Below are 13,533 nucleotides of genomic sequence, written 5' to 3'. Positions count from 1 at the left end.
AGTCGTTCTAGAATATGGCTAAACTATAAACAGTGGCTCGGGAGGGCAGAAAATTGAGCAGCACTTTCTAATCTACCATGTCCCTAAACCCAGCCTTAACCCATACTCCCCTGCTCTCCATTCCCTGCCTTCAGCCACTAGTCTCCCCACTTTTCAGCCAACATCACCTCCTCTGAGAGGCCCTCATATCCAGGTAGGTGGAATGAGGCCCCTCGGGTCCCACAATCCCACTCTGGTACTTGGCTGCCCCATGGTTTCCACCAAAATCCCACCAACTTTACCCTTCAAAGCTGAATGTACATGGAGCTTCCTCTCCCCATAACAGTGGCCTATGAGTGATACTCCAGGTCAAATATGTGACCCTGTCTCTCACAGTAGACACTACAGGGAGTCGGGGAGCTGTTAACACCCGGCCAGGCCTAGAAACCAGCAATTTGTAGATTTCATTGCAGAGGCTCCTCCAGTCAACTGGTAGTAGCTGCCTAAAATGTGATGTCAAGAAGGAGTCTAGCCAGGCATGGTGCTGCACACCTGTAGTCCCAGCTACTCAGGAGGCTGGGGTGGGAGGTTTGCTCAAACCTGGGAGTTTGAGGCTATGATTGCTCCTATTAATAGCCACTACTCTCTAGCCTGGACAACATAGCAAGACTTTAAAAGAAAAAAAAAGAAGGATTCTGGGCCGAATGCAATGGCTCATACCTGTAATCCCAACACTTTGGGAGGCTGAGGCAGGAGAATCACTTGAGCCCGGTAGTTTGAGACCAGCCTGGCCAACATAGTGAAACCCTGGCTCTACTAAAAATATTTTTTAAAAAATAGCTGGGTGTGGTGGTGTGCACCTGTAGTCCCAGCTACTAGGGAGGCTGAGGCACAATAATTGCTTGAACCCAGGAGGCAGAGATTCCAGTGAGTTGAGATGGTACCCCTGTGCTCCAGCCCAGGTGACACAGTGAGACTCTATTCAAAAAAAAAATAGTAATAATAAATAAATAAATTAGCCAGGCATGGTGGCGCACACCTGTGGTCCAGCTATACATGAGACTGAAGCAGGAGGATCGCTTGAGTCCAGGAGGTCAAGGCTGCAGTGAGCTGTGATTGTACCACTGCACTCCAGCCTGGGCAACAGCAAGGCTGTCTCCAAAAAGAGAAAAGGACTCTGAAACTGAATCTAGGCCTGGCAATAAAACCTTATGATTGATTGTTAATGTCTACAAGGAGTGATTGTGCAGGGTGACAGCACATGTGCTATACATTTGCCATCTTTCTCCTCTACTAGGGGACTTAAAAATCCCAAGTCTAGGGCCTGGCGCAGTGGCTCACGCCTTTAATCTCAGCACTTTAGGAGGCCGAGGTGGGCAGATCACAAAGTCGGGAGTTGGAGGCCAGCCTGGCCAACATGGCAAAACCCCATCTCTACTAAAAATACAAAAATTAGCCAGGCGTGGTGGTGGGCGCTTGTAGTCCCAGCTACACGGGAGGCTGAGGCAGGACAATTGCTTGAACCAGGGGGCAGAGGTTGCAGGGAGCCAAGATCATGCCACTTGCACTCTAGCCTGGGCAACAAAAGCAAGACTGTCTCAAAAAAAAAAAAAAAAAAAAAATCCCAAGTCCATAGAGTGTTAATACTGTGAAGAAAAGCTGAAAGCAAAATCCAAAGGCTAATAAAACTGAAAATGTCCCTATTATCAGCCTAAATTTGTACAATGTGCACATCATGTGTTTTATAAAATAAACTCCTGAATGGCAGGGCCCCCTGGTGGTCATACACATCTGCAGTGTGTCAAGAGGGTATACAACACAAGTCCCTGCTGCTAAGAGACATAGACACGGGAACTGTTAAGTTATAATACAAAGTTTTAGACCAAACAAGCAGTTAAGACAGCAGCTGTGCCGGGCGCGGTGGCTCACGCCTGTAATCCCAGCACTTTGGGAGGCCGAGGCGGGCGGATCACAAGGTCAGGAGATCGAGACCACGGTGAAACCCCGTCTCTACTAAAAATACAAAAAATTAGCCGGGCGCAGTTGTGGGCGCCTGTAGTCCCAGCTACTCGGGAGGCTGAGGCAGGAGAATGGCGTGAACCCGGGAGGCGGAGCTTGCAGTGAGCCGAGATCGCGCCACTGCACTCCAGCCTGGGCGACAGAGCGAGACTCCGTCTCAAAAAAAAAAAAAGACAGCAGCTGTGACCACAGACACATGTCCCATTGGGTTCCTACTAAATTACTTACTCATCAAAAAGAAAAACACTCCCATAAATTTTTATTTATTTATTTTTACTTTTTTTTTTTTTTTTGAGACAGTCTTACTCTGTCACCCAAGCTGGAGTGCAGTGGCGTGGTCTCAGCTCACTGCAACCTCTGCCTCCTGGGTTTAAGCAATTCTTCTGTCTCAGCCTCCTGAGACGCTGGGATTACAGGTGTATACTACACTCGGCTAATTTTTGTATTTTTAGTAGAGATGGGGTTTTACCATGTTGGCCAGCCTGGTCTCGAACTCCTGACCTTGTGATCTGCCCGCCTCAGCCTCCCAAAGTGCTAGGATTACAGGCATGAGTCACCATACTTGGCCTTTTTCAAATTTTAGAGATAGGGTCTTGCCGTGTTATCCACACTGGTCTTGAATTCCTGGCCTCAGGTGATCCTCTTGCCTCAGCCTCCCAAAATGCTGGGATTATAGGTGTGAGCTACCGTGCCCAGCCCAGCTCCCAGCTTTTATCCTAACTTTCCTTCATGGATAATAAATTGGGCCCCTTTGCACACAACACCCTGTCCTGCTCTGGGAGTGACCTCCAAACCATAGAAAAGCATGTTCACAGTCCAAACCAGTGGGTTTTCCCCTGGAATCCATGTCTGCTGGGGGTGAATAACCCAAAGTCCATCAATGATAAGAATCATGTGGGGGCCCTGTTGAGAATAAAAATTCCTGGGCCCATCCCAGGCCCCACAAATTAGACCCTCCAGGGAGCGGCCTGTAAGGCTGTATGTTGGACAGAACTACAGGTGGCTGTTATCACCATGGAAGTTAGGAAAACACTTTCAAGAGGTCAGTGGATAGGCTCTAGGAGTTTAAGACCCTTTGAAATTCTACACAGACCTAAGTGCCATTTTTGGGGGGTGTCCATAGCTTCAATCATTATCAAAAGGGTCTGTGAACCAAAAAGGCCACCAAGAGACAGCATGGAAGATAAAAACACATACACATGTCCTTGATCTGATGAAACAGTCCACAGACAGCAGGCAGACCCCGTGTCTTCTTGACCACAGGCCCCTGCCACCTAGTGTGGTACTGGCTTGGGGCAGGTGCCCGGTAAATGGTTGTTGAATGAATGAATGAATGAGCACGCATTTGCCTTAGTGCACTAGTACAGACCTTATGTACATATCCACCCTGGGGGCAGGAGACAGCAGGTATCTGAATCGTTACAGTAAGGCACAGCCTGTTTCTGTCTATTACTGAAAGGCTTCCTGGAGTAAGTGGCCCTGCCCCAACATTCTTTGGTGGTTTTAAACAAGTGTTACCTATTTTGGAATACCCTCAAAAAGAGACATTTCCCAGAAACTGTGCCTTTGTGATGCTATGGCCCTGCACCTACCCGGCTCCCCACCGAGGGTCACTGCCAGAGGGTGTGGCCATTGGGTGGCCCTGACCATCACCCCCCACCCCACAGGGCGTGAAGGAGTTCAAGTGCGAGGTGTGTGGCCGGGAGTTCACCCTACAGGCAAACATGAAGCGGCACATGCTGATCCACACCAGCGTCCGGCCCTACCAGTGCCACATCTGCTTCAAGACCTTTGTGCAGAAGCAGACCCTCAAGACCCACATGATTGTACACTCGCCCGTGAAGCCATTCAAATGCAAGGTACCAGGCCGTCAGGCCCCAGGGCTGGGACCTCCCCAAGGGTGGCCTGGAATCAGCATGCCTGCAGCAGCTGTGGCCCACCAAGCGCTGGCCTGGCCAGTGTGGGCAAGAGGAGCCCCGGCTGGGTGAAACTTAGCCTGGGCTTTGGGGGTTGGGAGGGCAGGTGAGGATTCAGATCCTGAAAGCTGCTGAAGTTGGGTTTTTATGAGAGCTGGGGAGGGGGTGAAGGTCATGGCGCAGCCACAGAGAAAGGACCCCATCCTGGGGGCTTAGTGCTGCTAGAGATCCAAGCCCTGGGTTTCTGATAACTCCAGCTCAGAGAAAGTGGGGCAGACCCACAGGAGCAGTGACCCGCAATGGATGGCTTGTGTCCCTGTCTCTCGGGTGTCTGGGGTCACATGGAAAAGCATAAAGAGAGAACTGTCCATAAAGAACAGGATTCTGGGCCGGGCATGGTGGCGCATGCCTGTAATCTCAGCATTTTGGGAGGCTGAGGTGGGTGGATCATTCGAGGTACGGAGTTCGAGACCAGCCTGGCCAACGTAGTGAATCCCCTTCTCTACTAAAAATACAAAAAATTAGCTGGGCATGGTGGCACATGCCTGTAAAACCAGCTACTCAGGAGGCTAAGGCAGGAGAATCACTTGAACCCAGGAGGCAGAAGTTGCAGTGAGCCAAGATCACGCCACTGCAACAGTGAGAGTCTGTCTCAAAAAAAAAAAAAAAAAAAAAAAAAAAAAGAATAGGATTCCGGCCTGGCCATAGAGGTGGGAGTGGGCTGGGGTCCAGGGAAAGCAGGTTCCCCACAGGCTCAGGACACCGGGTTGATGTGTTCTAGGTGTGCGGGAAGTCCTTCAACCGCATGTACAACCTGCTGGGTCACATGCACCTGCACGCGGGCAGCAAGCCCTTCAAGTGCCCCTACTGCTCCAGCAAGTTTAATCTCAAGGGCAACCTGAGCCGGCACATGAAGGTCAAGCATGGCGTCATGGACATCGGCCTGGACAGCCAAGGTGGGTGGGCCGAGCGCAATGGACAGAGCAGGAATGATACCAACATGGCACACTCAGGAGCCTCCTGCCCAGTTAGAGGAGTGGGGAGGCTGGCCAAGGCTGAGACTTCATTGGGATGGGCTCAGGTCTGGAGAGGGGGGGACCCTGGAGGGCCATGATGACAATAACGATGGGATATTTATGTCTTCTTCAAAGGACTTAAATGAGCTCACGTAAACAATATAATAAAAATCATAACTAACATTTATTGAGTGCTAACTGTGTGCCAGGCCTTTATTAACTCGTGATCCTCAGAGCGAGGTTGGCTCTGTTGTTATCGTCATTTTACAGATGCAGAAACTGAAGAACAGTAAAGTTAGGTAGCTCATGCAAGATGACAACACAGCAGGAGGTGACAGACACTTTATTTCGTTACCGCAAGATAATATTTCAAATAAGTGGATGGGAAAGAAAGTTAAAAAGGGGAAAAAATGGCAGCTGGAAAGATAAGGGAGAGCCAGGTGAGGTCCCAACTCCCAAGTACACCATGGGAGGTCCTAGGGAAGGGACATGCAGAGGGGAGATCTGAGCTTCCCAGCAACCAAGGCAAAAAAGTGTCAATCAGTCACACTCTTCACAAGTGCCTGCCACAAACGATAAGCCACGTACTCATGAAAGGGCCAGACGGGCCTGACGTTAAGATCTGGGAGAAATTTTGGGAGAGGACCCTACACCTCAGCAGTTCATAGAAGTTTCAGAGGCTGTCAGAAAACATGCCAAGTATTAGCGGTAGCCTTTCCCTCCAGCAGTGGTCAGTACTAAAGGCATTTCTGTTGGGTGACAGCAAAGCTATTAGCCTCTCTGGCCTCATGGTGGGGAGGGACTGCTGTGGAGACTCCACAGGAAGGAGGGAGCCGACAGTACCACAGGGAGGCTCCTTCTACAGTTTGGAGCTATTTCTGGTGCTCTGGCTGGGCATGATGGCTCACACCTATAATCCTGGCACTTTAGGAGGCCGAGGCAGCAGGATCACTTAAGGCCAGGAGTTTGATACCAAACCCGGCAACATAATGAGACCTGGTCTCTACAAAACTATTTTAAAATTAGCTGGGTGTGGTGGCGTGTGCCTATAGTCTCAGCTACTTGGGAGTCTAAGGCAGGAAGATCACTTGAGCCCGGGAGTTCAAGGCTGCAGTGAACTGTGATCGGACCACGGCACTCCAGCCTGGGTGACAAAGCAAGACCCTATCGCCAAAAAATAATAATAATAAATTCTGGTGTGCCTCTGAGTCACACCAGCTGGGAACATGCCTTGGCAGTAACCAGGTGAGCTGATTTGACACGTGGGATTATTTACTGGAACGCAGTCAGGCACGCAGGGGACAGCTGCAGTAGCCTTAACTCTGGTTTTGGAGCAGCTAACCAGTGAATGACCTGGGTTTTCTGGCAGAAACAGGTATCTCAGTTATTTTGTTTTGTTTTTCAGTTGTCTATTAAGGTTGCTTCTAGTAGATGAGAATGAAACCCCGTCGGCTGCTCTTGGTAGCTCCTTGCTACTCAAAATGTGGTAGGAGGATGAGCAGCGTCGGCCCCACCTGGAATCTTGCTGGCCTCTCAGCTCCACCCACACCTGCTGAATCAGACTCTGCACTTCAAAAAGATCTCTGGGCCATATGTTGCACAGTCAAGCTTGAGACACACTGGACCAGACTAGTGCCTCAGAGTCTCCTGGAGGGCTTGTTGAAACAAAGTGCTGGCCCCACCCCTAGAGTTTCTGATTCAGTAGGTCTGGGGTGGGGTGTGAGACACTGCCTTTCCCACAAGTTCCCAGTTCTTAGCAAAAGGGCCGCTGGTTCAGGGACCTCACATTGAGAACCTTTGATCCAGACTCCAGAGGGCTGGCTGGCAAATCAGCTGCATGTTGGGAGTCACCTGAGGAATGTTTTAAATGCTGATGCCTGACTTTGGACCTGAGGTTCAAATGTAAGTGATCTGGAATGTGGCCTGGGATCAGGATTTTTGTAAAGCACTTTGGGTGATTCCATGTGCAGTAGATTTTGACAGCTGCGTTCCCGTGGGTCTGTCCTGTTGCGAACCCACCAGAAGGAAGCAGAGCAGACCGTGCCCTTTTGGAAATAACTGGGACCATGAAGAGACTGTCAGTGTTACAGCTCTTTTAGAATTTGTTAGGCTGGGTGTACTGGCTCACGCCTGTAATCCCAACACTTTGGGAGGCCAAGGTGGGCAGATCACCTGAGGTTGGGAGTTCGAGACCAGCCTGGCTAACATGATGAAACCCCGTCTCTACTAAAAATACAAAAATTAGCTGGGTATGTTGGCGCATGCCTGTAATCCCAGCTACTCAGGAGGCTGAGGTAGGAGAATTGCTTGAACCTGGGAGGCGGAGGTTGCAGTGAGCTGAGATTGTGCCACTGCACTCCAGCCTAGATGACAGAGCAAGACTTTGACTCAAAAAAAAAAAAAAAAAGAATTTGTTTAGCAGGTTTTCCAGTTTTTACCAAAAACCCCGCCCCCTGTAAACAAGATTTTTTAAAAAGACAATCCCTGTACACCTTGTTCCTAGGGGTGGTGAAGGTACAACCTCTTTCTATATGAGCTCAGTCACCAGGGATGCTTAGAATTGCTCTATTCCCTGGCTGTACCAGATGACAGAATGAAGCGATTGGCCCTGGAACGACTGGCCTCCAGGTCCCCACCTCCCACATACAGCCTTGGTCTGGGAAGCCCAGGCTTGATGCGTATGCAGAAGGCAGGCAGCATACATTCTAGACAGAACAATCTCGTAACTATGGGGCTGTCATTTCGGGAGGTGGATCAATGTCCTTATAAAAAATGCTACAGACTATTCTCTGGGGCCCACAGGACAGGACCAATAGACTTGATAAACAAAATAGGGATGGCGTACAGAGACCCACAGGTAGAAATTTTCCCGAGGTGCTTTATTTAGCTTGTTTTTAAAACCAGCTATGTAACATGAGGGTGTGGCACTAGGACCGAGGGAAGAAACAGCCCAAATCTATAAGATATGGGACAGGTGACCTTGTTTTGTAAAGTCTGGCAGACTCACAGTGCGTTAGATGCTACAGGCACACATAACAGATGCCCAGTCAGACTGGCCTAAACAATAAGGAAATTAAGAAATGGCTCAAGGCCAGGTGTGGTAGCACACACCTATCATCCCAGCTACTTGGAAGGCTGAGTTGGGAGGATTGCTTTGAGGTGAGGCTGCAGTGAGCTGTGATTGCACCACCGCACTCCAGCCTTGGCAAAAGAGCAAGACCTTGTCAAAAGTAGAAAGAAAAGAAATGTCTCAAAGTCTAGGCCCTCTTCAGAGCTGGCTGATTCAGTTCGCCAACAGTGACAGCAGGGTGAGGCTTCCTCTGTCCACAGCATTAGCTGCAAATATCCTCATGGTCACAAGATGGCTGCCAGTGGCCGTCAGGGTGTGTGCTTCCTTGTTCACATCCAGTGGAAGAGTAACAGCCTGCTCCCCTTAGCTCTCTGACATCAATGAGAAGGTGCTAAGAACTTACTAGCAGGCCTTTCCTCATGACCTACTCAACAGGATTGGGTCACATGCCTATTCCTGAACCACTAATTGGCAAGGGATGGGATTACCCTTAGACCAGTGGTTCTCAACTGAGCATGAGTATGTCTTCCAGGTGACATTTGGCCGTGTTTGGAGACATTTATGGTTGTCACAACTGGGGTGATGCTACTGGCATCTCATGGGTAGAGGCCAGGGATGCTGTTAAACATCCTATAATGCATAGGACAGCCCCACAACAAAAGAATTATGGCCCTAAGTGCCAAGGCTGACAAAGCCTGCCTTAGACCTGCTAGGGCTGCCCCCAGCCTGGGGTCTGTTTCCCCCACACACACATCTCAGCAGACAGGGCCAGATGTACTTTGGGGGCCAGCCACAGCCCCTGCCAGCCTCCCAGTTCCCCCAGATCGTACCCTGGGCTTCCCCTGTAAGAGCTTTATAATTACAAAATTCCACGGGGCCTCTTCAGAGTTTTTGCCTGACATATCTTTATGAACCTACTCTGAGTGTTTGTCCCTTGGAGAGCCAGGCCCAAGGATACCAATGGCTAGAACCGATAGAAAAGCACAGATGCTGGCAGGAGGCCAAAGGAGGAACAGCACCCTCCAGCATTTTGAGGCAGAGCAGCACAGTGGCTCAGAACAACAGCATGTGCTGGGTGACCTTTGGCAAGTTGATTCACCTCTCTAAACCTCAGCCTGTTGAGCTGCTAAATGGGGTTGTTGTGACTGTTGGATGAGGCGAGGCCTGTGAAGTGGCTGGCATGCAGCAGGTGCTAATAAGTGTTGCAAAGGTGGTGTGCAGGCAGCTTCCCATGGCCAACGAGAAACATTGCAGAGAAGGAATAAGTAGGGCTTAGTGACTGACGGGTCAATAGAGGAATGACCCGAAGAAGACTTCAAGGCCAGGCCTGCAGTTCTCACAAGGGCCCTCACCGATAGCACCCACTCCCCCACACTCAGCTTTACGGCCTAGGTCTGGTGACCCAGCTAGAAGCCACAGGACCCTGAGGCGTCCGAGGGTGGGAAGGCTGAGAGGCAGCTGAGGCTCCTGGAGGCTGTGACTGGGAAACCCTCTCTTTAGAAAGGCCATCAGCTTCCTGCATGGGGGTGACTGGCTCCTCCCATGAGACAGTAGCCAGGTCTGACTGTGCCTCTCTCTTACAGACCCCATGATGGAGCTGACAGGCACTGACCCTTCTGAGCTCGATGGCCAGCAGGAGATGGAAGACTTTGAGGAGAACGCCTACAGCTATGCGAGCGTGGACAGCAGCGCCGAGGCCAGTGTCCTCACTGAACAGGCCATGAAAGAGATGGCCTACTACAATGTGCTATAGCACAAGCTGGGCCACCCCCAACGGGGACCAGGGGGGCCAGGGAATGGGGGTGAGACCCATGGGCTGCAGGCTGCACCTCCTGCAGCCAAGAAACAAGCTACTGCCCCACTGTTCTGAGCCCTCCCTCCCCAAGTCATTTGCACCACTAGGGACCTTTAGACCAAATGGAGACTGTACTACTGGCCCCGGCTGTGAGCCAGCACAGGCCCAGGCATCCCAGCAAGGGAAGGAGAACACGAGGCCCAGATCTGAGTCTCCCTGGCCTGCTTCCATGGGGGGTGGGAGAAGTGGGGCCACTGGGGACAGGTCACAAGGGCACAGGCCCTCGGGGTCTCTCCAGGCCCAGCAGAGCTCTTCAGGGGTCCTGACACTGGAAGAAGAGACCACTTGAGCCATGTCTTTTTCACGGCCAACTCCTGCCTCTAAAGATGTCTGAGCTCCCTTCTGGCCAGTACTGCCCACCCCTCCCTTGTCCAGGCCCCCTTTCCTGCCCTGTCGACGGACTGCCAGGCAGGGCACTCTGCCTTCTACCTCCCGGGGTCTCCCACGTGCTCTTCAAGCCAGGCATGCACGTGGCCCTGGCCCTGGCCTGCAGGACAGCTGGGGGGAGCCCAGCCCCCAGAAGACCCCTGTCCTATATCCCTTCCTGGAAGCGGGTGTCCCTAAAGTGGATTGCAACACGTCATCCACTTCGGCCCTAGCTGGAACGCCTCACCAGGGGGCCCCCACCAGGAACAAAGCCGGGACAGGCCCTGCGTCGGGCACACACTAACAAAAACCAGAAGCATGGGGCAGAGCAGGGCGGAATGAGGGCACCATGGGGGACCAAGAAGGGTTGTCCTTGGGGAAGGCCCAGGACCACCTGCGGGGGAGGGGGACCGCAGTCATTTCTTATTCCTCAGTGTCCACCTTGCGACGGGGATAACAAGTCAGCAGCTCCCCGGAAAGAGCAACGTATTTAAAAAAGGAAAGTGAAGCCCACAGAGGGAAATCAAGGGTTTTTTTGAGCAAAGGGGGTCTTCTGAAGGTAACTTATTTTTTTCTTTCCAACTGTGTGTCACCTATGACCTTTTCTGATGGAGATGCATTTTCTTTTTCCAAGCATAAGCTTCCTCGTGTGCTGTGCGTGCTTCCTTCCTACCCACCCACCCCGAGCAGCCTGGCCGGGCAGGACCGGGGCTCCATGGGGACTGTCACACTGGCCCTGGAGGTGCAGCCGCTGGCAGCAGCCTCAGCAGGCTGGGGTGGGAGGCAGGAGAAAGCAGAGCTGGAAAGCCCTCCACCCCTGCCTGGCTCCTGCAGTTGCTGATTTGCTCCATCCCATGTCCCATCCTCGGCTGTCAGGGCTGCTGACTCTGCTCAGCCAAGAGCTAGCTCTCTCGCTCGCCTGCTGTCTTCCCCTCTGTTCCCACGCCAGCTCCTGCCCCTGGAACCAGAGACGACAGGCCCAGGGCAGTGAAATATCACATTCAGGAACTCTAGGGCACCCGGACCCCCACCCACTTGCCTCCTGAGGCCTCAGTGGGGAGTGGCAAGCAGGAGTCGTCCTCAAAGGCACAGATGAAGCCACTAACTTCAGCCTAGAAACCCGGAGAGGGGAACAGCCTCGGGTGGGAGGAACCAATCTGCAGCGCAGTCACCCCCAAGGCTGGATCCTTAAGTGAAGGACCAAGCCAGGCCTCAGGGTGACTGTGATCAGGACTGAGGATGGACAAGGTGGCGCAAGTGTGGCTCCCAGACCCCAAGGCCCCACAACCTCCCAGGTGCCCGCCATGATGACCCTCAGGTGGCAGTGACCCCGTCACTGCACAAGACATTTTCTCCTGCTGAGCAGAAGGCATCATCCCCTGCAACTACCTCTTCCTACAACGTATTTCTCCCCTGGTACCAAAAAGAACCCTGTACCTCCTCCTCCTCCTCCCACCTGCCAGTGCAGTGGCCTTGGTCTTGGAAACTGAAGGGAGAGGGTCTGGCCCCCGGGGTGGGGCTCTCCTTTCCCTCCCCCAGCCCCACTGTCAGCACTGGCCCTCTGTGAGGTTCGATACTTGAACGCCCCCTGCCCTGTGCCTTGGACCTGGGCAAAGCTAGGAGGAGGAAACAGCACAACTCACAGTTTGAGCTGGGGGGTGGTCTCGGCAAGGCTCCTGTCTGCACCCCTCCCTACACTTCTCAAAAGAGGTGCACAGCCTCTCGGGTGACTTGGAAACTCCTGGACGAATTCCATTCTAACTTATTTTGACATGTATACAAACCAACTGTTTAGAGATTCCACTTGTGCAAAGCCCTACTGTGTTTTTATGTTCCTGTTTAAAAGAGAAGTTTACTTAGCAATAATTATAAATAAATGAATATTCTTTAGTGAGGTGACTGCAAATGCTTCTTTCCCCAGCTCTTGGGGACCTGGCCCTCACCCCTAGTAGGAACTCTCAGCAAAACTTCCCAGCCCCACACAGCAGGGCTGCACTCTCCAGGGGCGGCCCAGGGGAGGCTGAGACCATCCTCTGCACTGGAATGGCCACCTGCAGGGCCAGGCGCCTGAGTCAAAAGAGTCAAGCCGGCCAAGGCCCCTGCATTCCCAGCACTTGCAGAGAAAAGCTGCTTCCCCTCCCTACCCACCCACATGGCTTCAGGAAAGAAGCCAGCTCCCGATGCCAGGCTGGGCTTCAGAGGCTGCATTCAGCAGAGCTGCCAGCCCTGTGCTGATGACAGGCAAGAAGACGCAGGAAACCTTGAGCTTCTTCCCAGGGGCTGGGCCTGCTGGAGCCAGCAGTCCACATTTCTTCTTACAGCCCTGAGAGTTTCAGGGCATTACTCAGGAAGAGGAAGCGGGGGGTCACCAGTGTGGGTGGAGGGCTAGAGCCCTTCCAAGGCCACTCAGTCTACAGCAATGGTCAGGTTTCAGGAGCCATAGGAGTCCCCCTAGTATTTAGGAAAGGGACTTTGTAAGATGGGATTTTGAGAGATGGGGTCTCACTCTACTCAGGTGCAATCATAGCTCACTACAGCCTCAAACTCCCGGCCTCCCAAAGTGCTGGGACTGTAGGCATGAGCCACCACACCCGGCCAGGACTTTATAAAGATTATACAACTCTTCTCCAGGACACTTTAACACCAAAAAGTAGAAGCTTTGCAGAACTTACTATGCAGCAGACAATCCTTTTGATTATATGTAGCTTTAGAGCAACTTTTATTTTTCCTTTTTACATGGGGCTAAAGAACTTGCATAGAGCAATTTTTGTTTGTTTTTGAGACAGTCTTGCTCTGTCACCCAGGCTGGAGTGCACTGGTGCAATCTCGACTCACTGCAACTTCTGCCTCCCAGGTTCAAGCCATTTTCCTGCCTCAGCCTCCCGAGTAGCTGGGACTACAGGTGCGCATCACCATGCCCAGCTAATTTTTGTATTTTGAGTAGAGATGGGGTTTCACCATGTTGGCCAGGCTGGTCTCGAACTCCTGGCCTCAAGTGATCCACTCACCTCAGTCTCCCAAAGTACTGGGATTATAGGCGTGCACCACTATGCCTGGCTGAGAGCAATTTTTCACAAGCTTACTTTTCTAGTTTTGCCAATGCATGGTGAAGTGAACCCAAGCCTGGGAACCGCTGGCCTAGACAATGCGGGGCCCTCGTTCACCCACACCCAAGCCCCGCCAAACTCAGTCAGCCTTGGAAAGGAGAAGTGTGAGGCAGGTGTGGGTAGGACCTGTTTTTAGTACCTAGAGAAAGGCTAAGAAAGTGGTCTGGAGATGTTTAGAAGGTTAAAACCAGTGAAGAAAACAATC

The 13,533-nt window shown here is 51.9% G+C and overlaps 1 protein-coding gene and 1 non-coding gene across 3 annotated transcripts in view; both read left to right on the top strand.

Moving 5' to 3' along the window:
- Positions 1-12,120, top strand: part of ZNF710 (zinc finger protein 710) — an 81,342-nt gene extending 69,222 nt beyond the window's left edge. For both annotated transcript variants that reach the window (XM_050797649.1, XM_050797651.1), the window contains exons 3-5: positions 3,666-3,857; positions 4,696-4,870; positions 9,584-12,120. In XM_050797649.1, the coding sequence (XP_050653606.1) occupies positions 3,666-3,857; positions 4,696-4,870; positions 9,584-9,753 (537 nt within the window). In that variant the 3' untranslated portion in view covers positions 9,754-12,120. The remainder of the gene's footprint in view (positions 1-3,665; positions 3,858-4,695; positions 4,871-9,583) is intronic.
- LOC126960239 (U7 small nuclear RNA) lies at positions 7,010-7,072 on the top strand. The gene has a single exon (XR_007727808.1). It is a non-coding gene; the product is annotated as a U7 small nuclear RNA (small nuclear RNA).
- Positions 12,121-13,533: the final 1,413 nt, after the last annotated feature.

This window comes from Macaca thibetana, chromosome 7, assembly GCF_024542745.1.
Source record: "Macaca thibetana thibetana isolate TM-01 chromosome 7, ASM2454274v1, whole genome shotgun sequence".
Lineage (NCBI taxonomy): Eukaryota > Metazoa > Chordata > Mammalia > Primates > Cercopithecidae > Macaca > Macaca thibetana.
This window is presented reverse-complemented; position numbering and strand designations above follow the sequence as displayed.